This window comes from Topomyia yanbarensis, chromosome 3 (assembly GCF_030247195.1).
Source record: "Topomyia yanbarensis strain Yona2022 chromosome 3, ASM3024719v1, whole genome shotgun sequence".
Classification (NCBI taxonomy): Eukaryota; Metazoa; Arthropoda; class Insecta; order Diptera; family Culicidae; genus Topomyia; species Topomyia yanbarensis.
Window position 1 is genome coordinate 293841924 of NC_080672.1, and position 25274 is coordinate 293867197.

The 25274-nt window shown below is 40.7% G+C and overlaps 3 protein-coding genes across 3 annotated transcripts; 2 read left to right on the forward strand and 1 right to left on the reverse strand.

The window, feature by feature from the left end:
• Positions 1-24181, reverse strand: LOC131689301 (cytochrome b5). Its single transcript, XM_058974286.1, has 3 exons — positions 23908-24181; positions 16779-16972; positions 1-661 (listed from the first exon to the last, which is right to left on the reverse strand). The coding sequence occupies exons 1-3, from the start codon at positions 24019-24021 to the stop codon at positions 583-585; spliced, it is 387 nt and encodes a 128-aa protein (XP_058830269.1). The 5' UTR covers positions 24022-24181; the 3' UTR covers positions 1-582.
• LOC131689298 (uncharacterized) lies at positions 7403-9161 on the forward strand. Its single transcript, XM_058974284.1, has 2 exons — positions 7403-8876; positions 8932-9161. The coding sequence occupies exon 1, from the start codon at positions 7467-7469 to the stop codon at positions 8634-8636; it is 1170 nt and encodes a 389-aa protein (XP_058830267.1). The 5' UTR covers positions 7403-7466; the 3' UTR covers positions 8637-8876; positions 8932-9161.
• On the forward strand, positions 9172-11094 carry LOC131689300 (uncharacterized). The gene is made up of 4 exons (XM_058974285.1): positions 9172-9335; positions 9391-9539; positions 9899-10042; positions 10100-11094. Exons 2-4 carry the CDS (start codon positions 9437-9439, stop codon positions 10606-10608), a joined length of 756 nt encoding a protein of 251 aa, XP_058830268.1. The 5' UTR covers positions 9172-9335; positions 9391-9436; the 3' UTR covers positions 10609-11094.
• Positions 24182-25274: the final 1093 nt, after the last annotated feature.

Below are 25274 nucleotides of genomic sequence, written 5' to 3' on the forward strand. Positions count from 1 at the left end.
TACAAATATAGATTGAGTTTATTCCCGAATAAGACGTCCATAGCATGTTGAAGTAAGAAGATAATGCAAAAAAACTAATTTCATTTTAACAAAATAATGCATCGGTGCTAACATAACCCTATCTATACCATCTTTTATCCAACAATCTTAAAGAGTAATTAAAAAAATCTTTCGCGCTCAAATGCTGCTTCCCTGTCTATTACTCATGGAAAAATGTAGTACCTTGAATCTTAAGACAAAACGTGGCGATAGGCTTGAACTGTTCTTTTTCATAGCACTTCCTTGAATTATAAACTATGTTTTAATTTCACATTCAATAGCTTTGTTTTGCTTTTTGAAACTTCCCGACCTCACATATGTTGGCGCTGGTTTTTAATCGTAAGTGTTTTGTGTTTCGTCATAAAATGCTAAAATAGTACCAAGCGCAGTCGTTTTGTTATGCTAACAAAGTATCAGTAGAAGTATTCTTGTGTTGTCTGTAATGTGTTGTAAAGGTTTCACAATTCGTTCGACGCTGCTGTTGCGCATTATGGAATGAAGCGGCACGGTTTGATTTTGTTAACGTCAGAATCAACGAACACGTTACTGACTGAAGTAGAACCGGTAAATGATGGTCGCTAGCAGGCCAAGAATCAGTGGTACGACCCAGGATTTAAGTGAGCTGAAAGAAAAGGAACGCAAAACAAGATTAGTTGAAAAAAGCTCAATTGTAGGAATTGACAAAGCGTGCATAAATTTAATACATATCATAGATATTTAAAAAAAAATTGAATTCTGAATTTGTAAATGCTGAATCAAAAGCACATTGATCTGAAACAATCTATAAATTGGACAAAAAATTTCATTTTTTCACATGCGTCGATGGCGGGTGTCCTTGGATAGTTTTTATATCTTTCAAAACTTTTTTCTGACTTTGTCCAGACTTCCCATAAACATCGACAAGTTTGTACCTGTGCACAAAATTTTGTGCACGCGTTAAACCTCAAACATGCTTCGTCTCAATGTACAAGTTCGCCTCAAACATCGAACCCAAGCGAACGATGTGCAAACTCTAGTTCAAACATCCGTGTACGTACACCGGGTGCGCACACGAAAACGATTCCCACAAGGCAAGAAGAGTCAACGCTAGTGATGGTGAGAGTGAGACAGAAAACTGGTGCCACGAACCTATGTGTACGCACACTGTGTACGTACGTTCGGTTGTGCAGGCGAACATGTGCACGTGTTTTGGTACGAAATAACGTGTTTGAGTTCGTACACGAAGTGTGGGTTTAATATGAGCGCTGAACCAGAGCGAACATTGTGTACGATATTCATTTGGGAAGAATGGTACTCAGCAAGGAAATGGGTGCGAGTTGCACCTGAACCCGAAAAATTTGCACTCGGTTAAACTGAGTGCGGGTTTATGCCAGCACTGTGTATAGGTGCTAAGACGTTCACCTTATCACCGGGGTGTTATTATTTGTCTTTGGTGTTATCATGTTTGCGAGATCGCGGGGTATCTTGGCTGATCGCGAGGGGCTCAAATGTTTCTATGCTGACGTGATTTTGTAACCGTGGGGCGATTCACATATTTGCATGTGTTCTTGAATGGTCTCGGGAACCATGAGTCTGATATATAATTTTCGGTGTGCGGTTTAGATACTATCCGAGAGTGGGCTCCCCCATATCACTAGGGTTTCCGGTCATGTCACCATGAGACGTGTTGTCTAATAGGTAAGAGCGTATTTTCTTAATTGGTCCAGCTGCAGATATGATGCTAGGCTTCTAGGATCGAGGATAGACTTTCGGACGTGAGGGTCCCGCTTGAGACATTCCTGTCAGGCCATGGCTGCTTCCGACAGTACCTCCACAGGTTCGGGCACGCGGAGGTCCCCGCCTGCCCTGACTGCCCAGGTGTAGACGAAACTGCCGAACACATACTGTTAGTATGTCCTCGTTTCAACCTCTAAAGAAGAGCAATGCTCGACGTCTGCGGCTGGGACACAACCCCTGATACCCTTATTCAGCGGATGTGTCAATCGGTGGAGAAGTGGAACGCAGTCTCGACTGCAACCACCTAGATTGCCTGTAGGCTACAGGGAATTTGGCGCATCGAGCAACAGACGACGGGCACGACTAACTAGTGATTGGTTAGTTGGAGCGAAAAAGGCCGAACGCAGAAAAGTGAGTGAATGGTCTGTTCATGCTGAGGCAGGTTTGGTGCAGCGACTGGCAACCGCGTAAGGGTAAACCCAGCCACCCCGAAGCAAGGCAGAAGAGCGAGTGTATAGGCGTATATGTGGACTGCCTCATGCCAAGATGGGAGGGTCGTAGCGAAGTATGTTGGGACTTAGGTATCGATGCCTCGTGGCGTGGCAGAGGAGCGAACGGGTGAGCATGCAAGTCAGTCTCACACGGTATGTTAAGGGTGAGTACAAAAGTCAGCCTCACAAGGTATGAAAATGGTGAGCACCCAAGTAAGCCTCACATGGTATGTCAGAAGTGGGGCCTATGAAAAATGTCCCACATGGGATGCCAGAGGGAGCGACAGGGGTGTAATAGAGTGGTACGATTGAGAGTGAACCAGGTGATAGGGTGATCATTAGAGTGCCCAGAAAAAAAAACAAATTTTTGAAAACTCAATCGGCCCACCCCTGAACCGATTCCTAGTCTTACCAGGAGTGTCTGCTCCAAATTTGAGCCAAATCGAACAAATCTAGTTACCGGACCAACGTGCTTGAAGTTTGTATGGGATTTTTCGACAATTTACATGGAGAAAACCCACTTGTTCACATTTTCGCCGCTAGGTGGCACTGTCTACACCGGATTGTCACCAAAAGTTAAACTTAAGAAGATAATTCTATAATTTGCAACTTTGTTGAAGACTACAAAGCGATCCGACACAAACAGGAAAAGTTATTAAACTTTTAACGAAGTGATGTCTGAGTTAGTTTTACACGGGGCCTAACAGCGTTTGATGAACATAATAGTGGTGATTCAAAAGGCGATATTAACGAACTTATTTGTTTTGCAAAATAATGGTTGGATTTAGCTGGATGGTATGTTCGGAACAATGGTAATATATGAGATGAGCAAAATTTTAGCTGGAAACAGTTAGCTCCACATTTCACCGCATAGAGGGCGCTTGCACTAACGTTTTAATGGAGGCAGATAGAACATGGGTGTCTTCTAGAAAGTTGTAGAATAGGCTTTTTGCAACAATTCTTCCGAATACGACAACTCTCTATCTTGTATTACAATCGGTTTATTCTATAAATAGCCCTCGAAACTCAGCTTCTAGGCAAATTTCAATGTAATCATTTGGATCATGTCAATGTTTGCTCATCGTAACTGTTTTGTGGCATCGCAGTAGGTTGAGATTGGAAATGATAGATTTACAACTTGTCGCACTGTGTTTTCTCTCGGTACTAGTCATTTCATTTTGATTTTTCACATTTTATGAATATTGCGCTGTTCTACGCTATTTATTTTTTTAATTTATTTTTCTATTTAAAATATAACTAAACAAACAATAATATGTTTTAGTGTATTGACGATTCACGATGGCACCTCTAGTACGGGTACCCCATGCGGATATGGTAAGATTGGTTCCACCAATCAAGGAGCTGTTGGGTGCTAAATTGCCCTCTCGAGGTCAAATACTGGGACGCATACAGTACGAAACCAGAACGAAGAAAAAAAATTAATAGCATTTGCAGGTATTTATTACAGTAGTAGAAGCAGTAAAATTTTATAATTAGCACAATATTCCTACAAAATCGCCTAGAGCCATCTGTAATCAGATGCAGAAACTCTATCAAAGGTGGAAAATGATTAAAAAAAACTTGAACCGCCGTGCAAGAACTACAAAAAAGCAGAAGTTTATAACCGAATTGGTCGGCCCCGTGGTGGTGGAGGAACGCTACGTGGGAAGCTGAGCTGCAAGCAACCGGGCGGGTCATAGGTGGTGGATAATGCTTAATCGCGATAGCAACTAGTTGTGATTCGCGACCCGAACCAGCAGCGGGGGCTGACTGCGGGTGTGGTAGGACGAGGTAGTGGGCCCTATACGTTCTAGGCCTAAATACCACATGCCCTAAAGCAGCCCTGACAAGGCGAGCCAGCGCCGCCTTTAAATAAGCGCTTAGCCCAAATCCCTCTCCTCCCGTTATCCTTCCTTCCTTCCTTCCTTCTGCGGCTGTTCGCCCATCTAAATATGGAAGCTGTTCTTCAATGTCAGCTTCTTTCATCGAACAGCCTAGATAAGCCGTGTAGTGTCGGTAGTGGCTGTTTCAACCGGCTAAGAATTACACTACGGACTACCTGTTTCAGTGGTAAAAATCTACCAAACAGGGAACCCCAATTCCACAGTGTCATGCGACCCGTGCTATGGGTAAAATTGTTGAGGGGGTTTAAAACATTCTCAATGGCGAACGGAGCCTGGGAAGAGTCGGGCGAACTCCCCAGTATGCTGCATTACGCAGCGGAACGTTCACTCTACACAACGATTTTTTCACCGATGATCCACTTAATTTTGCCGAATTTTTGTTGGCTGGGGGTTTGCTGAGACTCTCGGCTGATGGTAGTTCGGTGAAGTTTTGTTGAGTATCGATTATCAAATTTCGATGTGTACAGATGAACCTGCCCAGAGGCCGTGTGGTATCCGGCCTAGAATTGAGCCACTGGAGTCCTGCTGCCATGTCGTAAGAGGCGACTGAAAGTAGGAGACCCTAAGTCAAGGTGTAGTTCCGTGCCGAGGACTTAATGACTGGAGGGTCTAAAATATGCCAGTCGCGCACGGAGCATTTTGGGTTTTGCCCTTACTGTTTTATGCGAATCTCTGACACAGTGGACCATTATTTTCTTCGCAAATCGTGGGAATCAAATGATCATGTCCCATTTAAACCTGATATGGCTCGCTAAATGCGTTAACATCCCAACTCGCTTGGTGTTCTCTAGTTGTTGTGCAATTTGTGTTGGAGATGAAATGTACAGTTCTCTAATCAACAATGGTTAGAATAGCACAAGTCAATCTCCAACATAAACGTACAGCAACTATGAATTTATCTCGACTCATGCAGGAAGGTAAAGCTTCCATAGCATTGGTTCAAGAACCGTATTTCCATAAAGGAAACTTCTATTTTGGAAAGTTACTTAACGCTGCCTTCATTGGTTACAACAAGACAGGCATGACTAACCCACGTGAAATGCCTCGTGCTTGCATTCTTGCAAATAAGGCTATTGACGCGTGTCTCATATCGGAGCTCACAACTCGCGATATCTGTGTTGTCACAGTTACACTGACTGTCGGAAACGTAGACAAAAAATATATATATTGTTCAGCATACCTACCGCATAACGAATCATCTCCTTCTGATGATTTCAAAAGCGTTGTATCATATTGTAGCAGAAATGGGCTTCCGCTCATTATCGGCAGTGATGCGAATGCTCATCACATCATTTGGGGCAGCTCAGACATCAATCTGAGAGGCTCTGAACTGATGGAGTACATAAGTAGTACAAATCTTCATATTCTGAATGTGGGAAACCGACCAACTTTTGCGAGGTCTGGGAGGGAGGAGGTGTTAGACATAACACTTTGCTCTGATAGAATTGTGCATGAACTGGGAAATTGGCAGGTTCCAAATGAAACTGAACCGTCTCTATTCGATCATAAATATATATTTTTCGATCATTTTGATGTCATCTTCAATGTGGTGACATATCGTAATCCTAAATCTACAAACTGGGACCTCTTTTTGGAAAACTTGGCGACTAAATTTCATGGATATTTTCCAACAATTAGTCAACTAGACGACTTAGATGACGTCGTGGATACGACAAACTCATTCATATTAGCATCCTACGAAGAAGCTTGTCCACTTCGTACTGTTAAATCGACTAGGGGAACCCCTTGGTGGAGGGCTGAGCTTGAAAGAATGAAGAAAGTTATGAGAAGAGCTTGGAACCGGCGTCAGCGTGATGACTCCAGGGCTTTCAGGTCAGCTCGTAGTGCATATAAGAAATGTCTTAGATCTGCAGAACGGGTTGGCTGGCAAAGCCTATGCACTAATGTCTCTAGTCTGAACGAGGCTAGCAGATTAAATAAAATTCTCTCCAAATCGAATGATTTTCAGATGAACTCCTTGAAAACCAGAGATGGTGTTTATGTGACGGACGAAAAAGATGTTCTTAATTGTCTCTTCGACACACACTTTCCAGGTTGTATCGATCCGGAGTTGAACAATGTTCACAGATCTCATTCTGGTGATTCGGACTCGTGGGCGTTAGCACGCACATTGGTTTCCACTGAATCGGTCAAGTGGGCAGTTGACAGCTTTGCTCCATACAAATCACTCGGAAAAGATGGAATACTTCCCGTGCTACTGCAAAAGGGATTTGATATTCTTAAACATGTCTTGAAAAAGATTTTGCTTTCCAGTCTTGCTACCGGGTATATCCCGAAAGCATGGCGAGAAATAACTGTTAGATTTATTCCCAAAGGGGGGCGCTCAAGCTATGAAGAAGCCAAGAGTTTTAGGCCTATCAGCTTAAGTTCTTTTCTTCTGAAAGCTTTGGAACGGATAATCGATCATCACATCAGGAACGTTAGTTTAGTTGAATATCCACTGCACAAAATGCAACATGCATATCAGTGTGGGAAATCTACGATCACTCTGCTTCACGATGTTGTTTACAACATTGAGAAAGCCTTCTCGCTCAAGCAATCTAGCTTGGGTGTATTCCTAAATATTGAGGGTGCTTTTGACAATGTGTCCTTCCAGTCTATTCTGGAAGCGACGCGCGGTCATGGGATACCTGCATGTATCTCAGGTTGGATAAACGCAATGCTTAGTAACCGCATACTTTGCTCGTCACTGCGACAGGCTGAGATACGGAAGTTGAGTATTTGCGGTTGTCCTCAGGGCGGCGTTCTGTCACCTTTGTTATGGAACTTAGTAGCTGACGGCTTGTTGAAGAAACTCAATGAGCTTGGATTTCCAACCTACGGGTTTGCTGACGATTACCAAATACTAATTACTGGATTTTGCATCGGAACAATCTTTGACTTAATGCAACAGGCATTAAGAGCTGTCGAACAGTGGTGTCGACAAGTTAAATTATCAGTTAACCCAAGCAAAACTTCAATGGTTCTTTTCACGAAGAAGCGAATAACAACCGGGGTTCGTCCCTTGCAGTTCTTTGATTCTGAGCTACTGTGTGCAGATCAAGTCAAATACGTTGGAGTCATATTGGATTCCAAACTGAATTGGTCTGCTCACATTGAGTTCAGAGTCAAGAAAGCGTGCATGGCCTTCGGGCAGTGCAGACGAACTTTTGGAAAGACCTGGGGTCTCAAACCTAAATACATCTATTGGATTTACACGACAATTGTACGTCCAATACTGTCACACGGATGCCTTGTGTGGTGGCAGAGGGGAGAGGTGGTGACAGTCCAGTCAAAGCTAAACCATCTGCAAAGAATGGCGCTCATGGCGTTGACTGGTGCTTTCACCACGACTCCGACTGCTGCTCTTGAGGCACTTCTAAATATCAAACCATTACACATACACTTAAAACAAGAAGCACTATCATGTGCATACAGACTGCAGGTTACTGGGCTTTGGAACAGTAATCATGTTGATCTTGCTACCAGTCATACACGATTGTGGTCACAAATGGTTACATGGGGTGAAGATATTCTTGCTCCCAGCGATATTACACTCACTTGTAGTTTTCCTTACAGGACATTCCATGTGAAGATTCCCTCTCGAGAGGAGTGGTTGTCTGGCTTTATGGAAAGACAACAACAAACGCAAGTGGTTTGTTATACTGACGGTTCTCTGATGGAGGGACGTGCCGGTGCTGGTGTCTACTGTCGTGAAATGAGATTGGAACAATCTCACTCACTAGGTAGATACTGTACTGTATTCCAAGCAGAAATCTTTGCGATTATGTGCGGGGTGCAATCGGCCCTTCAACTGAGTTTGTCCGGCAGAGTTATAAACTTCTGCTCCGATAGTCAGGCTGCAATCAAGGCCCTTAGCTCAGACAAATCCCGGTCCAAGCTAGTGATCGCGTGCCGAACCCAAATCGAAGAACTAAGCATTGTCAATACTATCTACCTTGTCTGGGTGCCCGGACATTGCGGTATTACTGGAAATGAATGGGCTGACGAACTGGCCAGGGCAGGTTCAGCGATTGACTTCGTTGGTCCTGAGCCCGCGCTGCCAATTTCGACAAGTTGGATAAGGGAAAAAATACGGTCCTGGGCTTCGTCCGAGCACCGAAATTATTGGAGAAATCTACAAACGTGTCGCCAAACAAAGGCGTTTCTAGAACAACCATGCCCAGTGGTTTCGAAAAATCTCTTACATTTTTCGAAGCTCCACTGCGGCATGCTGACCAGGGCTTTAACCGGCCACTGCAAACTCAATTATCACATGGCAACTATTCAGCGCGCTGAGCCTTTTTCATGTGATCTTTGTGAATCCGACTACGGAACCTCATATCATCTGATATGCAACTGTCCAGCGGTAGCGCAATTGCGATTTCGAGTCTTCAGCCGTCCTTATATAGACGAAACCATGTTTGGTCGACTGAAACTCAGAGACATACTAAAGTTTCTTATCCAATGTGGTAAAGAGCTTTAGGCTTATTCGCAGGCAAGTTGAACTACTTGTGAGTTTAACTTACCTGTTGTTTATTTTTGTTTTGTGCTGTTATTTTTCCCTCGCTTCCAATTCTACTTCCCCACACCTCCTTGTCCTTTCCTTCCGCTCAGGAAATGATGAAAACACACGGCAAGGCACAAATCCCCGACTACGTCCGGGGAACGTGCCATTTGAGCCAATATATTCTGATTCCTGATTTGTGCGTATCGCGGCAGTATAGTACATAAATAATAAAACATGGTTTATAGAGGAGTTTACAAGAACTTTTTTGCAGCGAAATCGGAGCCGAAGCAGTAAAATTTTATAATTAGCACAATATTCCTACAAAATCGCCTAGAGCCATCTGTAATCAGATGCAGAAACTCTATCAAAGGTGGAAAATGATTAAAAAAAACTTGAACCGCCGTGCAAGAACTACAAAAAAGCAGAAGTTTATAACCGAATTGGTCGATTTATTCGACATTTCTGATGTCTACGCATTAAGGTTAACGCAGAATAAGAGTGATAAACAATTTCTAATTTCGCAACAGCAGCCAGATCGAGAGCCATTTCTTAAAAGCCATAAGCGGAGATCTGCTCAGTCAGCCCAGCTTCACCAATAAACTCGCGAACTTGCTGATACGTTGGCGACTTGTTCAGAGACAAGTCTAGCGTCAACCATGTTATGTTCAGAACAAAGTCAGTAACAATAAGCATTATTTTGAACATTTATTGATCATTATTATCTCCCCAGGCCCATTATCGATTAGCGAAACTGTCGTCTTACAAAAAAGAAGATAATGACGACAAAGCTCGCAGCAACTCTCTATCGCATTGGGTTAAGTGACCGAAATGCTATGCACGTGATCTCCGCGGTGTTGGAAATTGCGGGATTAAATTTGAGTAAGTTTGTAGAGCTTCAACACGAGGAGTTTATACATAATACTAAAATATAATTTCAAACTTTGGTTATACAGAAACACTAAAACCGTAGAAAAAACCATTAAAATATTTTTCGTGGAGTTAAAAATCCGTTAAATGAAAATTAGGTTGAATAAAAACTGCAAAAAAAGGACTGTGGGTAATTGGGTATATATCAAAATAAGTTTGCTTCGTTCAATGTATTTATCTTCAATTACCACCTTATCATTATCACATTACATTGTTACGATTCGTAAAAATAATGTGTTATTTTCATTTTCGAAAACTACTTAGGATCATTATTCTGAAGAAAAAGTGATACTTATTATTATTTGTTTTAGACGATTATGTTTTGAGTCGAGAAAGCATCCGAGTTTCAAGGCAGACGGCTCGTAAATCACACGCAGCTGAGTTGAAGTCAAACTTTGAAACTACTGGCATCATTGTGGGGCATTGGGATGGAAAAATTTTGGAGGATATCGTTGGTAATATCAATCATTTATACGGATTTCTTGCTTCTATTCGATAGTTTTATTCAACAGGAATGGAATATGTCGATCGTTTACCGGTGATGGTATCCACCAAAGAAATTATTCAGCTATTGGGCGTTCCGAAATTTGTGAGTGGAACGAGGGAAAACCAGGCGAACGCGGCATTTCAACAGTTGCAGGAGTGGGGATTGGCCGAAAGGGTATGCGCTATGGGTTTTGACACAACTGCCACTAATACTGGTATGAACAAAGGTGCGTGTATCAGGCTTGAGCGGATGCTTGGTAGAGAACTTCTCTGGCTTGCCTGCAGGCATCATGTTCTAGAACTACTCGTGAGTGCAGCATGGGATACGCTTCTTGCCGCATCATCCAGCCCGAATGTTACAACATTTACAAAATTTCAAAACGCTTGGACTAATTTGGATCACACTTTCAAAAGCCAAATGGTCGATAAAAGGCTAATAGCGCAGCTTGGAAGCGAAAAGCAGGAATTGATTTCAATGATCGAACAACATCTCAATCAAAACCACCATTATGGCATGATTATGGCGAATTACTAGATTTGGCCATGATGTTCCTAGGTGCTGGTAATGGTCATTTTAGACAGCCAGGTGCACACAGCAGGGCGCGTTGGATGGCGAAGGCAATTTATTGTCTTAAGATTTGGTTTTTCCGAAACAGTTTCAAGCTGAGCAAAGAGGAAGAAAATGGAATATCTGTTATGTGTCTATTTATTATAAGAGTATATATAAGGGCCTGGTTTTCCGCTCCATCAGCTATCGAAGCTGCCTGCAACGATCTTAATCTTATAAAAAAATTGTTACGGTATAGTGATGAAAAAAATCAGGCACTACTTATCTAGCTGCTGCCCGTAAGCTACATTCGCATTTGTGGTATCTGGGAGATCACAACATGGGGTTGGCCCCGTACGACCCGAACGTGTCATTTGACGCAAAAAAGCGAATGGTGGCGGCAATTCGGAACAAAGATCCAAGTGATAACTCCCGTATTCGTAATCAGCATTTTGATTTGCAGTCGTTCAGAAACCTCTCACTGTCAGATTTTTTCTCCAAGAGAACAATGGAATTCTTCGGAATAACAGGACTGTCCGATAGTTTCCTCAAGCAAAGTCCAGATGAATGGGATAATTCGGAAAATTATTCGGAAGGTAGAGAAGCAATTAAAAATCTACAAATAGTGAATTATTGTGCTGAGCTAGGCGTTGCTCTTATACAAAATTATACCAAAAAATAACCAAAAACGAAGAACAGTTGCAGTATTTACTGCAAGTTGTCGAACAACATCGAAAATCGTATACCAATGTTAATCGGTGCACTTTAAGAATTTAAACCACATGAGCTGCGTACAAAGTGTTTTCAACGCCCTGTGGTGTTTCTCAAACACAATAATGAATAATGAATTTTCCAAATTAATAAAGCATTATGTATCATAATCCATAAAAACTGTACTTCTCTTAATTATTAATTGAGTTCAAGTTGTACAAATAGAACATTGACATGATCCAAATGATTACATTGAAATTTGCCTAGAAGCTGAGTTTCGAGGGCTATTTATAGAATACACCTTATAAACCGATTGTAATACAAGATAGAGAGTTGTCGTATTCGGAAGAATTGTTGCAAAAAGCCTATTCTACAACTTTCTAGAAGACACCCATGTTCTATCTCCCTCCATTAAAAAGTTAGTGTAGGCGCCCTCTATGCGGTGAAATGTGGAGCTAACTGTTTCCAGCTAAAATTTTGCTCATCTCATATATTACCATTGTTCCGAACATACCATCCAGCTAAATCCAACCATTATTTCGCAAAACAAATAAGTTCGTTTATATCGCCTTTTGAATCACCACTATTATGTTCATCAAACGCTGTTAGGCCCCGTGTAAAACTAACTCAGACATCACTTCGTTAAAAGTTTAATAACTTTTCCTGTTTGTGTCGGATCGCCTTGTAGTCTTCGACAAAGTTGCAAATAATAGAATTATCTTCTTAAGTTTAACTTTTGTTGACAATCCGGTGTAGACAGTGCCACCTAGCGGCGAAAATGTGAACAAGTGGGTTTTCTCCATGTAAATTGTCGAAAAATCCCATACAAACTTCAAGCACGTTAGTCCGGTAGCTGGACTTGTTCGATTTGGCTCAAATTTGGAGCAGACACTCCTGGTGGGACTAGGAATCGGCTCAGGGGTGGGCCGATGGGGGTCATTTTTTTCTGTCACTCTAGTGATCATCTAAGTCAGCCTCACATAGTATGTTAGAGGCTAGCACAAAAGTAAGCCTAGCAAGGAATGAAAAAGGCGAGCACACAAGTCAGCCTCGCAAGGAACGAAAAAGGTGAGCACAAAAGTGAGCCTCATGTGGAGTGTTAGAGAATGAATCAAGGTGTGACAGAGAGAGCACCCAAGTGAGCCTCATACAGGACGTATGAACGCGTGAGCGAGTGTGAATGAGTACATCAAGTACAGCCATCCTTCCAGAAGTAATACCGAGAGGTAATCCCTGGGGAGAACAATGGCGGAGCCCAATGGAGCTTAGTCGGTATTAATGGCTGCGTCACCATTAGAGCCCGACACACCCCCACTACCCCCCGTGTGGTAGCTTGGTATCTACTAATAGCACGTGTAATGGGCTAGTACGTAAACGTATTCTCCATTGTAAAAAAAGACAGGTACAAGGTACAGCTAAAATTACGATCATCACATGACAAATATACACCAGTACTTCAAACACTACTAATACTTGAATCAGCACACAACCAGCACAAACACTACTAATACTTGGACCAGCACACATAGTATATACTTTCGTATTTATCTATTTATTTATTGGTTGATTGTTTGTTGTGAGCTGGTAAAGAGAGGAAAAGTATAGAATAGAAAAACCAAACCAAAATGTTTGTAAATTAATGCTAAAATATAATCAAACGCACGATTGATTGCGCTTTTCAACATTCAATTACTTTTTATACGTCAAAAACAAGACGGAATATTGAGCTTAACATAAATGTGGTTGGCGCTGGGTCAAAAAGGTTAAAATTGGTTAAAAATTTCACTATGAAACTATTGTAAATTTTATTCTTCTCTTTTCGCCAAAATGACGGCATCAGCTTAGAGTGTCAAAACATAAATAAAACGAATTTTGAAAAATTGGCGGTTATACGACTTTGAATATCCACCCTTCAAATAATGTTGAGGATATGGGTTGTGTTGCCTTTCTGAAAGTCGAAAGCACCTGACTAAACTGAAGCCATAATACACAAAGTGATCGGAATGAACTGAAAACAAGTATTGGGACCAGTCAAATGTGTTCAAGAAACGTACTTGATTGCAGAACGACGATCGACCAGATAGACCAGAAGTAACAATCCGTTATTTATCAACAAAGGGACTGATCATCTACATGTGACTCTTGATAATGGAAAATATGATGGATTTCCGGAAGGTGGATGCCGATAGTGCTGTAGATTGTAATAGGAAACTTAAGTGTATTCGGCCTCGAAGAGATCCAGGCCTGTGTTCAGTGCTCGGAAAGCGGTTGAGCCGGTTGATTCTTGTTTTCGTGTTTGGAGGTCTAGACGTGCGATGGAGCGTTGGATGGCCAGAGTGTGTTATTGCGGAGATGGAGCGTGGTGGGAGCATCCGGAAGTGGCTCTTGAATTTTTGACGGTAGGTAGGGAGCATAATTATCTATCTTGGAGCAAAATTTCATCCAAATCAAAAATGGTTTTTTTTGCAAATCGACTTTAAATTTTTAAAATCGATTTTTTTCAGTGTAGGAGTCAATGAAGAATTTTTTCAATATTTTTTTCGAAAATTTGACTAATTTTGTGAAAACCACTCCTACAACATTTTTTGCAGGATTTGTCATATTTAGACTATAGTTACTTGAAAAAAATTGGGAAAAAAGTTTGGCCCTTTTCAAAAGACAGTCTAGACCATTTTTGGAAAAACAAGATATGCAAAGTGGCTTTTTGTGACAAAGTCTTCATGTACAGAAAGTTTCATTAGATTTGACGCGAAATTCGTCATACGCAAGTTATTTAAAGGACGATATGTGGCCAATGTAAAATCAACAAGACGCATAATTTTATACTATTGGTCGCGTTCCATTTATGTGCAGTATATTTAGCATAATTTTACATGAAATTTTTTATCTGTGTATGTGAATTCTTTGTTTTTGTTTTTTGCTAAATTTTCTAAAAGGCGTATTTTGGCATGTTGGTTTGAGTTGCGTTTAGGTATTTTATTTTACATGCGTCGATAGAAGAGGTACTTCAGTTATTTGTGTTTTCCGTCAACGCTCAACGAACGCGGAAGGTTTCTGTGTTCATTATCCTGTACTGCCTATTAGGACATGGAAGTCCTGTATGGATTTTTGTCGAAGGTGAGTTGTCTGTTGGTTTGTATTTTCATGCGTTTTTGTTTATATTACTAGTAATTAACCGATTTCGTCAATTTTCTCTATTGTTTCAGAGAGCGAGTAAGGGCGATATAACCCTAGCTCATTAGCCAGGGCAGGACTAAATACTTCTGTCCCATCCCAGGAACCTAGGACCAAAGGAGTAACATTAAGCCTCTGAGCAAAGTCACTCCCAACGATTTATCAAACCCCCATCAAATTGAAACGGTTGTGTACGGCTGTCCACGTTTCTTCCTTATTCAAGGTTCAAAATAATCCATTGATTAATTTATTCATTGAATGAATAATTTGATTCTCGTATAATTTTGAATCATCTTTATTTTGTACGCTGCACAGTTGGCCTGGTCGCTTTAATGCTTGTATCATATTGAATATGTGCCACAAACATTAATAATGACAAGAAAAATTGTAGACGAACGTCGGCAATTTTCCAGGATCCCTACATGTATTTCCTGTGTATGTGTAGACTAGACTAGACATAGGGACTGATCATCTATATGTGTATTCCAACAACGCGCACGATTCCGTGGAACAACACAAATCACGGTAGATTGCTAGAACAGAAGTATTTATTGTGTATTTCTACAATCGAGCTGTGATGGGGTGCTGTACGTTCATACTGGAAATTAATTCATCGTTCATAGAACTCGAAATGTTGCGGTACCCAGTGGGTCTATTCTTCGCTCAAATACTTCGGGAGATTTCAGTTCATCGGATACAACACGGCTTCCACGTTACCGTCGCCGCCGCTAATGGTAAACAGGGCGTGACGCCGCCCATCAAAATTGACCCCTATGCCACCACTGTTTTTGGTCACGAAGTGTCGATTTTCTTAAGCATACCGCAAGGTACAGCACGTCATTTGGAAAGCTTGACTATTGTGCATAGGGTCGACAGCAGATCGATTACACGACGAATTTGGACGTTAACAAACCGATTCTGGACTTAAGGGGAGGGTGGTATTATGAAAATGCCAGATCTCACTGAACTTATTTTCAATGTGAGATAAGATAACTCAAAAGCGTGTTCCAATAAATGGCATAGAAATCTAAAACGAATACCGCTATTGAAAGAAAATTTCACAATATTTATTCAAGCGTGGTTTCTAAGCTTGATTTTAGAATTTCATAGATATCAAAAATATACATAACTGGCACGCACTTGACCCCCGTACCATGTTGAAATCGTGGGAAAACCAGTGCCGTCCGTTATGAGTATTTTCTCGAAGATATTTCAATATTTTAATGTCTTCATGCAATCGCCCGATGTGCTTGATAACGTGCTTGTATCTATTTATGGGAAGTCTAACCTTGGTGATATGAATCAGCCTATGATATTTATTCTCAAGTCGGTTGATGATAGTAAAATTAGCTGACTAATGCAACATGATTTTATCTCGGATTTGTGCTCTCCGTAATTTCGTACAAGCAAGACGCAGAATGAACGGATTTGCCGCTTATCATGCTATCCAGTACTTTATCAATTCATTAGTTTTTGTGGTTAATGTTGAAGACGAAGCTATGATGTTAAGCACGAATGGTAAACTGCCTGTTATCGGAAGTCAGTCCCGTGTAGATAGGGAATTCCATAGAACGAGGGGCTGACTTACGATTATAGATGATGTGCAAATCTCGCAACATTTGGTATATCAATATGAAGTGTCAAAATGAATAAATATGTTGTAAATTTGATAACAACCTTATAATTCATATTCGTAAAATTCAATGTGCCGAGAATATAAGTGAAAAGGGTTGAATTCAACAATTTTATCAACGACAGTTTTATCTGCTTCGCGAAGCGGTAGCCTATATGCTTCGCAGCTTTTTGTTACCTTTTATTGCGAAGTGACTTAAACCGTCAATACCGTTACATTGTGCACAAAACATTTGAATAATTAAACTAATTCCAAGAAGTGAACCCGGAATATTGCCATATTCACGAGATTCACAAAAAAGTATTAGAGCAGGTCACGGTACAATGAGACACAATACCGTGACCGTCATGCGAGGGACTCGTGTCACCTCACGTGACTTTGTTGATCACGCTACTCAAAGCAAATATGACCCCATAACTGCTTGGAATAATCCTCATCATCTGTTAATTCACGCGAGCAAAACCTACAACATAAATTAAGCAGAAAATACATAATTTTGATTACGACAGTAATTATAACCCATGAACCTAGATGTAACAGAACAGACTGTGATCCGTAAATTCAGAGATTTACTTATTTCTTTTTTCTCTACCGCCCCCTAATCTAAATCGAACCATTCGCCCCCCAAAAATATACCTACTTTTCATCTTTTTGATCCGTATTCCAGTCCGGTTCCTTCTTGACCGGAACCTGCTTCCGCTCGGATTCGATCAATTCGCCGACCTTGAACTTTTTCATCATCTCGCGAGCATCTGTGCTATGACCGACATCTTCGAAAGCTTCCGTAGCTTCCTTGCCGGCCTGCTCCAGCAGTACTTCCTCGCCACCGGGGTGCTACAAATAAAAAAGTAAAGAAAATGTGATAACGATTTTTTTTCGTCTTGTCATTGGTGTGTTGTCAGCATGTGTGCGATTTGCTAAGTAGATCCCATATATGGTGCTGATAATCATTCACGGCGAAAAAAAAATACTTCACCGTGATTTTACAGCTCAGTTATGCAGCGTCATCTATGGAAAAAAAATCTGCGTTGACAAAATAGCATGAGTCGCTGTTTTATAGCATACAAGAGTAATGATGACTCTCGCACAGTTGCTGAATGCTGAATCGCGTTGTAATTATTTGGCGTGATGATTGTAGGAAGACGGGGTAAAATGCTCTTTTGTAAGGAATATTATACAGCTTCAAAATATCAAACGAAAAAAAAACATATTTTTTGCGAAATATACAAAAACATGGAAAATGTGTATTTTTAAACTTGATCCAATTTTCGTTGAAATATAGCTGGGGAAATATGTACCACTATGCAATTTGAATCCATCAACGTAAGGTGTATTCTGCCCCATTACAACAAAAACATATTATTATTGGTACAATGAATATTTCACACATCCATTGAACAAAAGTAAAAGGCACCACGATTACTGTAGTTAAAAAATCCATTTACATCCGACAGAATTACACGAGTCACTACAATTACATAAGCCTGATACTTTATTGATTGTTGTTATAAATGTCGGGGTGTGTTTAAATACAGCTGTCAACCATTTATCACTTTTGCAGTGAAAGCTTACTATAAAAGACCTCCGACAAACATTCTTATTTCAGTAATTTCTATTTTTGAGAAAAAGAGAAGATGCATTTTACCCCGTTGCCCTTACATGATGTTGGATAGTAATAGCTTTGTTCTAGTACTTGCTTATTGTTCCCAGTTTTGACAGAGCAAACAAGAGCAACCGAGCAAAACACTCCAGTTCGCTACCAGAAAAATACAAAGGGAAAGAAACGAATACAGGAATAGTATTCTCCCAAGGGGTGAGTCGCTTAGCACAAATCGAATTATGTTCACAAATAAACAGCGTGGTAACCTGTACCGCAATGTGCCATGGTGTTCAAACAAAAGCAATGGTTGCTATGACTATTTGACTACACTTTGTTGACAGTTTTTTGAGTTGTCAGAAGTGTGCCTCATTGTGCCACACATTGTGGTAACGAGTGAAATGAGCGTGTCTTACTGTGAATCGTAATCTTATATCGTGTTATCGTAGGTGATACACTGTGTATGGCACATTGTTCTAAGCGACTCGCCCCTTGCATTCTTCCCGCTTGCTTCGGAGTACTTCCAGTTTCTTCTGGAACAACTCTAACAATTATTCTGTCTGTCGAAATTGTTAGGACGCTGTTTCGAGTAGCTTCAAGAAACTAAACAAAACAAAACTATACAGAAAGTGAGATTTCATTTTAAAATAACATAGTATAAACTAGAAGAACTTTGTAAAACTGTAGAGCTGTAGAACTCTAGAGTTTTTCTAGTATAAACAAGATGCTTTAAGTACGATTCACACGATACATCAGGCTTCAGTCACCAGTACGGAACGTCAAGGTTAGTTACATGCAGTTAAATGAAGGCATTCATACACATCAACGGCACGGAACGTTTTGACGTACGGCACGTGTGAACGGGTACACGAGAAACGCATTTAACTTAACCGAGTTTGAATAATACATCGGTGATTGTCTTGTTCCAGATCATACCAGCTTGTTTGAGACCATACAAACTCCTCTTAAACTGCATACTTCGTTAGAGTTTCCGCTTTCGTAGCCGGGGGGTTGTGGCATAAAAATAGTTTCACTGAATTCGCCATACAGGTAAGCTGTTTTAATATCAACATGCTTTACCTGTAAGGTCCATCGACCCGCTACTGCCAGAAGTGCTCGAAACGTGGAATGTTTAGCCACTGGTGCGTATACTTCGTCATAATTAGTACCATACTTCTGACTGAAGCCTTGATCCACCAGATGCGCTTTATACCTTGAGATGTTTCCTTGCTCAATGAGTTTCTTCTTGAAAATCCACCGACAGCCCACAGGTTTACAATTTAGTGGTAGATTTACGATATCCCAGGTGTGGTGTTCTTGGACTGAGGCGAATTTTTCGTCCATTGCGCGCTTCTAATGAACACGTTCAGAACCAGCCAGCGCCTCTTCAGCAGTCCATGGTTCGTAGGTTTCCTGATTAACCATCTTGATAGTTTCTGAATATTTAAGCGGTGGTACACCTTTAGTTGTTCGTTTTGAAATTCGCATCGGGGTCACAGATGCTTCAATCGTTGCGTTGCGGGGACATTCATTGTTGTTCTCTTCAGTGAGATTCTCATCATTAGGATCCTCATTCGTTTCAGTGTCGGATTTAATTTCTTCCTCAAACTGGAACGTCCCTTGCAACGAAAGGCAAAATACTATTTTGTGGTTTATCCAAATCATAAGAATCATCCTCGATACTACCATTGCCATCTAGCTTAGCCTTATTGTTTTTTGTTATAAACCGTGCATCTCTGCTGTTTACAATGCGATCAGTCGTTCTATCCAGGACACGGTATGCCTTCTGATGTAGTGAATACCCCACGAAAATCATTTTCTCTGCCGTTGAATCAAGCTTAGATCGTTTTTGCTTCGAGATCCATACGTATGCTTCAGTTCCAAAGATCTGTAGATGACTTACATCAGGTTTTTTTTCATTCCACCAAGCTTCGTACGGTGTGACCATAAGCACTCTGGTAGGTGCTCTGTTTTGAAGGTAATTTGATGTACTAATTGCTTCGGCCTAATACTTTTTTGGAAATCCTGCGTCCAACAGCATGCATTTCGCCATCTCGTTCAAGGAGCGATTTTTTTCGTTCTGCAACGCCGTTCTATTGCGGTGTATATGGGGTTGTGAATTGCTGACGGATGCCTTCCTTTCTGCAAAAATCTGCGTTTTATTTTTGAACTCACCGCCATTATCCGATCGAATAATTTTCGGCGTGGACCAAGTCAAGGGGTTGCGTACTTTTCTTCTTTGCCTGTTTCGGGAATGGAAGTCATGCGAATTTCCCTTCTTGGCAGCATTCGCACACTACTCGTCTTCAATGTTCATCCCGGTTACAAGTTCTTCTTTCAGCAGCTTTTGCATGGTATCATTGTCACGATGACCCATCCTTCTATGCCACTGGTGTTGACAGTTCTCTGTGTGCTGTGTAGCTTCTGCGATATTTAAAGCATTATGAGCATTCTTCACCACATATAATCCTCCGGAAACGACTGCAACTGCTGCAACCTGTTGACCCTTCATGATTCTGCAGACCGCCGAATCGAAGATGACCATTCCTGTTTTCGACACTAATTTTCGCACCGAGATCAGGTTTGTCTCGAGATCCGGTACGTAAAGTGTATCTGAAAGTGTAATAGTGTGTTTTTTATCTTCAAATCGCAACAGAATACGCGGCAGGTTCCTTTCCCTATCGCGGTTGTCATTTTTCCACCAGCGAGGGTAACGTTTTCGATGAAGGCTTCATCCAGTTCCAGAAAGAAATTATTGTCTGCGCACATGTGTGATGTCGCCCGGAATCAATAATCCAGTTTGCCACTTTTTTCGCTTCCGTTGCTATGAAAACGCATTCGTTATTCAAATTTTCACGAATCGTCTTCGCCTTAGGGATCATCCATAAATGACGTAGCATTATATGGGGGAGGGGGGAGTTTTGTATTTTGTGATGATGTGTGACGACAGGGGGGTAGGGGGTCATGTCATGCTACGTAGCTTTTTTAAAGAGGAATAGAATAGATTTTTTTAAAAAAATTACGGGGACAAGGGGGGGCAGAGTTACCGTCAAGCTACGTAATTACCAGGGGGTATTTAGAGGTTTGTGACGAAATGCTACGATGGGGGAGTTGAAAATCACTCGAAAAATGCTACGTCATTTATGGATCATTCCTTAGATACGGTTTTCCGACTTTTTTGTTCAATTTTATTTTCACATTCTCGTTCGTTTGCTAGTTTCCGGCACTCCCTTTGTTTGTGATCTGGCTTCTGGCAGTAATGACAAACAATTATTTTCTTACTAGAGCCAGCTTTCAAAACAGATTCCGGATTGAAGTTTCCTTGTTTCATCACTTCGTCGATTAACATGGTTTTTACAAGTCCCAGTGTTAGCTCGCCGTCGGCCCTGCTTTCCAGTGCCGTGGTGAGTGTATTGAACGATTTCGGTAAGCTGCTTAATACTAGTGCTACCTGCAGTTTCTCGTCCAATTTAAGCCCTGCCACAGAGAGACGCTCGAAGACTTCTCCCATATCGTGTAGGTGTCTCTCCATGTCCTCGCCTTCACTGTACCTCTTCGCTACCAGGTTTCGTAGGTAGGACACTTTGGATGTTAAGGTTGGCTTCTCAAAATGGTCCTTTAGCTTGTCCCACGCTTCACGAGCTGTTTTCGTGTGCTTGATGAGCCCGTGCTGATTAACTTCCATCAAAAGCCCGATTGTGGCTCGTGCCCGCTGGACGCCAGATTCCCAGATTTCAATTGCCGCTGCATTCTTCGTTGCTAGGCTATTTGGTGCATTCCTGGGCCCATAACCACTTGGAATAAAAAGTATTTTCCGACCAACCTAGTCAACGTATAAACTATGAATGTGTTTCTCTACATATATTGCAATCATGGCATACTAAATCGTGCTGGTATAAGGCCAATGACGTACCGCCGCGGAAAGTGATGCGTTTGCGGTAAGCTAAGCGAATGCGACCGAACTGTCTCCATGAAGTGTGCGTGTAGAAAGCGCGATTTTGTCATAGCAAAAGCGAACGCGGCAAATCACAGGGATAGTGCTCTGTCGCCTTCGCAGACGGTTCATGATCCGCGTCAGATTTTCATCGGCCTAAACCGCCTAAACGTTGTGCTCATTAGCACAGTTCATCGCGCATCTTTATACACCTTAGTAGCCATGATCCCAAATTTTCATCGTTCAAGAAATTTTGAAAAACTGCTGGCGATGCAGTCAGTGGTGCAAATTTTCATTTTCAAATGCCAACTTTCAGCTCAATCAAACCCAACCATGATTCAAATTCAAAGCCTCCCTTAATCATTCACTTTCAAGTTGGCGGGATTTTCATACCCAAAGCGTACGTCTTCATTTCAAATTGATGCTTTTTCAATCACCAACCAAAGTTGTCATCTGCTCTGTAGAGGCCAGTTTAGGTTAAATGTTGACATATTTTGCGTTTTCAAGTTTACATGAACAGCAAGAAATATGTTCAGAGTAGTTTTGCTTGAAAAACCTATGCTGATTTCGGTTTTAGATCAGAGTCGCCCTAGGTTCGCTCTAATATTTACAAAACCCATACAAAAGTGACAGCTCAGAGCGAACCTAGAGCGACTCGATTCCAAAAACGAAATCAGCACTAGTCAATATTCCAGTATAGTAATATTCACAAGGTAAATGAAATCGAAAATGAATGTAAAATGATTGAACAGCTCGGCTGTTTGGATGAATCATGTAAACGAATAACTGCGAATTGAACCTAGTAAGGCATGATTTGAGATTTGTTCTTCCTTCAAGTTCAAAACAACTTGGTGAAAATTTGCAGCTCTGGATGCATTAATATAAAAGGAATGCGGGGATAAATTTGTGTATTCTATCATAGCAATTGGTTTTGGCGCGAAAATGTCATTAAATAGTATATGATAATGACGAATTGTATCTCTCAAAGGTCCCAAAAACTTATATTGCATTGCTTGTTTTTTGCTGGTCACAGTTAGTCATAGATGTCATGTTCACTCTGACACCACAACCAGATAGGCAAGGTTTGAAGAAATTACCGTACACATAAATAAGTAAACTTTGTCCTACATTTAGTGATCGGTAGATTCAGTATTTATCAATAATACGTCTAACACATTTAGCACTGGAGCGGCATGTCAATCAAAATATCTGCTGATTCAGCATGATTGCCTAATCTGTTTCTTCATAACAGACGTTCATCGTTCTGTGTTAATCTGGGTACTAAATTCAATTCAAGTATTGTTCAAAATATTTAGTTTTCAACCTAGTCTGCTTTGATTTGCATACTACTACCGCCTACATAGGAGTATCACAACAAATAAAACCGCCATCCGTAGTTTAACATAGCCGCGAAACACGATGCCATGTGCAGTAATTTCCAATGAAGGTTGGACGGTTTTGCGAATAACAGTAGTATAATGTACGCATAAAGGTCATAAACCGTTAAAGTCGTCTTTAACAACACCAGACAAATGAATTCGATGCAATTAGCGCAAAGCGTAAAATGTATTATTGCATATGGTTGAAAACAGCAACCCCGTTCCGTTGGTTGAACAAACAGCAAACTCCACTACGATCAACTAATCTGTTTTAGTTTTTTTTTGTTCTGACTAGCAAGAGAAGTAAGATTGCTCTCGTCAAAGAAAAGTTTGAAATTAATGTTTTTCTTATTAATACTGGATTCCCAACATTCTTGAACGCAATTTTTAGCGGTCACACCTAACGCATTCGAAATTTAGCAATCAGATGCTATTGATGGTATAATATAAATACCTACATAATGGCCTTGAACTCTATAGTTCACGAAAACGACAAGTTAAGTGGTACCCCACATAAACGCGTCATCGGAAAGGTTTGTGTGAGCTCGATTCAGTTATTGTGACTTGCAGAAAATATGAAGTGTGATGAAAGTTAGACTTAGTGCGTAAATATTTAACAAATACAACCAATCAACACTTTCTTCCATTACATAATCTTTGGATTCCAAGGCTCCAGATAGCTTGTTTTTATGGTGCACATTGCACTACCACACTTATCTACCAGATAACCACCTACTTATCAGATATTGGAAAAAGTTGCTAAATTTTGTCCCCGTACCGTAATGAGCTGTGACGGTCGGAATGAAATGTACACGTAGGCCCCCTCCTTCACTTCGCGGACTACGCAAAATATGCTTACCTCATTTAGGAACTCCGTCACATCGTAGATGTTGTTGTGAATCACAATCCAGGAAGATTTGTTCGTGTTGTGCGCTTTGATATCCGCCAGAGAATAGGTTTTCACTTCCGACATTGTAAAATATGTATTGAAACCAAAGCACTGAGGAAAAGTTGATTTGCACTGCAACTCTTTCTTGTTATTTAATAAAATGAAGAGAAAAAAAACTATGCTGTCGCTAAATACGAACACCTGCTAGTCTTCTTTGGGCAATCGATGCAGAACTGACGGATGAGTGGCGAAAAGGCGTTCAGTTTTGTTCCGCCGCTGCCTTCAGTGTTGCCAGTTTGAGAAAAGAGCGACAGTTTTTAACGTCAGTTTTAGCTAACAAGATGTAGAAATATATAGGTGGAAACATTTCGACAAAGATCTTTCATTTGCACGTGCAATGAATTCAATTAAAAAATTCAATAGTCGAACGTGCAGATTCCGACAGGCACGAAAGTGCAATGAAGATGTTTTTATTTCCATCTGTCAAAACGCATCTGAAAGTAAATTTTGAATTTTATAAGTTCAATCAATATTATAATTAAATGTTATTTCTTCTAATGAAAAGTAATATCAAATACAAATTTGTATTTGTATTTGGTAATATTGATGAAGAAAATATGTATCTTACCTCTGAAAAATACAGTCGCGATTCGTTGGTTGGGTCAACTAACGAATTTAATTCGCTAGTTGGACCGACTGACAAATGTCAAAAACTCTCCAAAGAAGACATTAGCAGTGTAAAAGATTGTTAGATAGATTGTTAAAGTCAATTTGATATGAGAATTTGACATTCAGATGATTTTTAGTTAGACAATTAGACGGTTCAGTTAAAAAGTGTCCAACCAGCAAATCTCGAATGTATCTAGATGGTAATTTCTTGTTCTAATCTTGTTACATCACTAAGAATTCTTCCGGTTTCAGTTTATACAAAAATGAAATTCAGGGATTCAAATCTCGTTAAAAAAAAGATGGGTGGGTAATGTCTGCGACATAACCGGAGAGATGTAGAATACATAAGGAACCCGTTCTTCAAATATGTTGATACTCATTAGGATTTTCGGACAAAAGCTGATTTGGGCGAGGAATATTTCAAATTATTCTTTACAAAAATGATGGTGGTCCTGAAAAGAACCGGTTTTGTTGGCGTTGTTGGCCTTGGTGAGGGAGATGGCTAACGATGAAATTAATTGTTAGCATGAGGAAGTCGCGTAGTACTGGCCAATGGAAGAACAGATAATAATTGATTCCTGAAAATCAATTTTTCTTTATTCATGTAAATTATACATACTTACAAATCTAACAGAAGATTCCTGATCATATTTCTGAATCATTAGTGC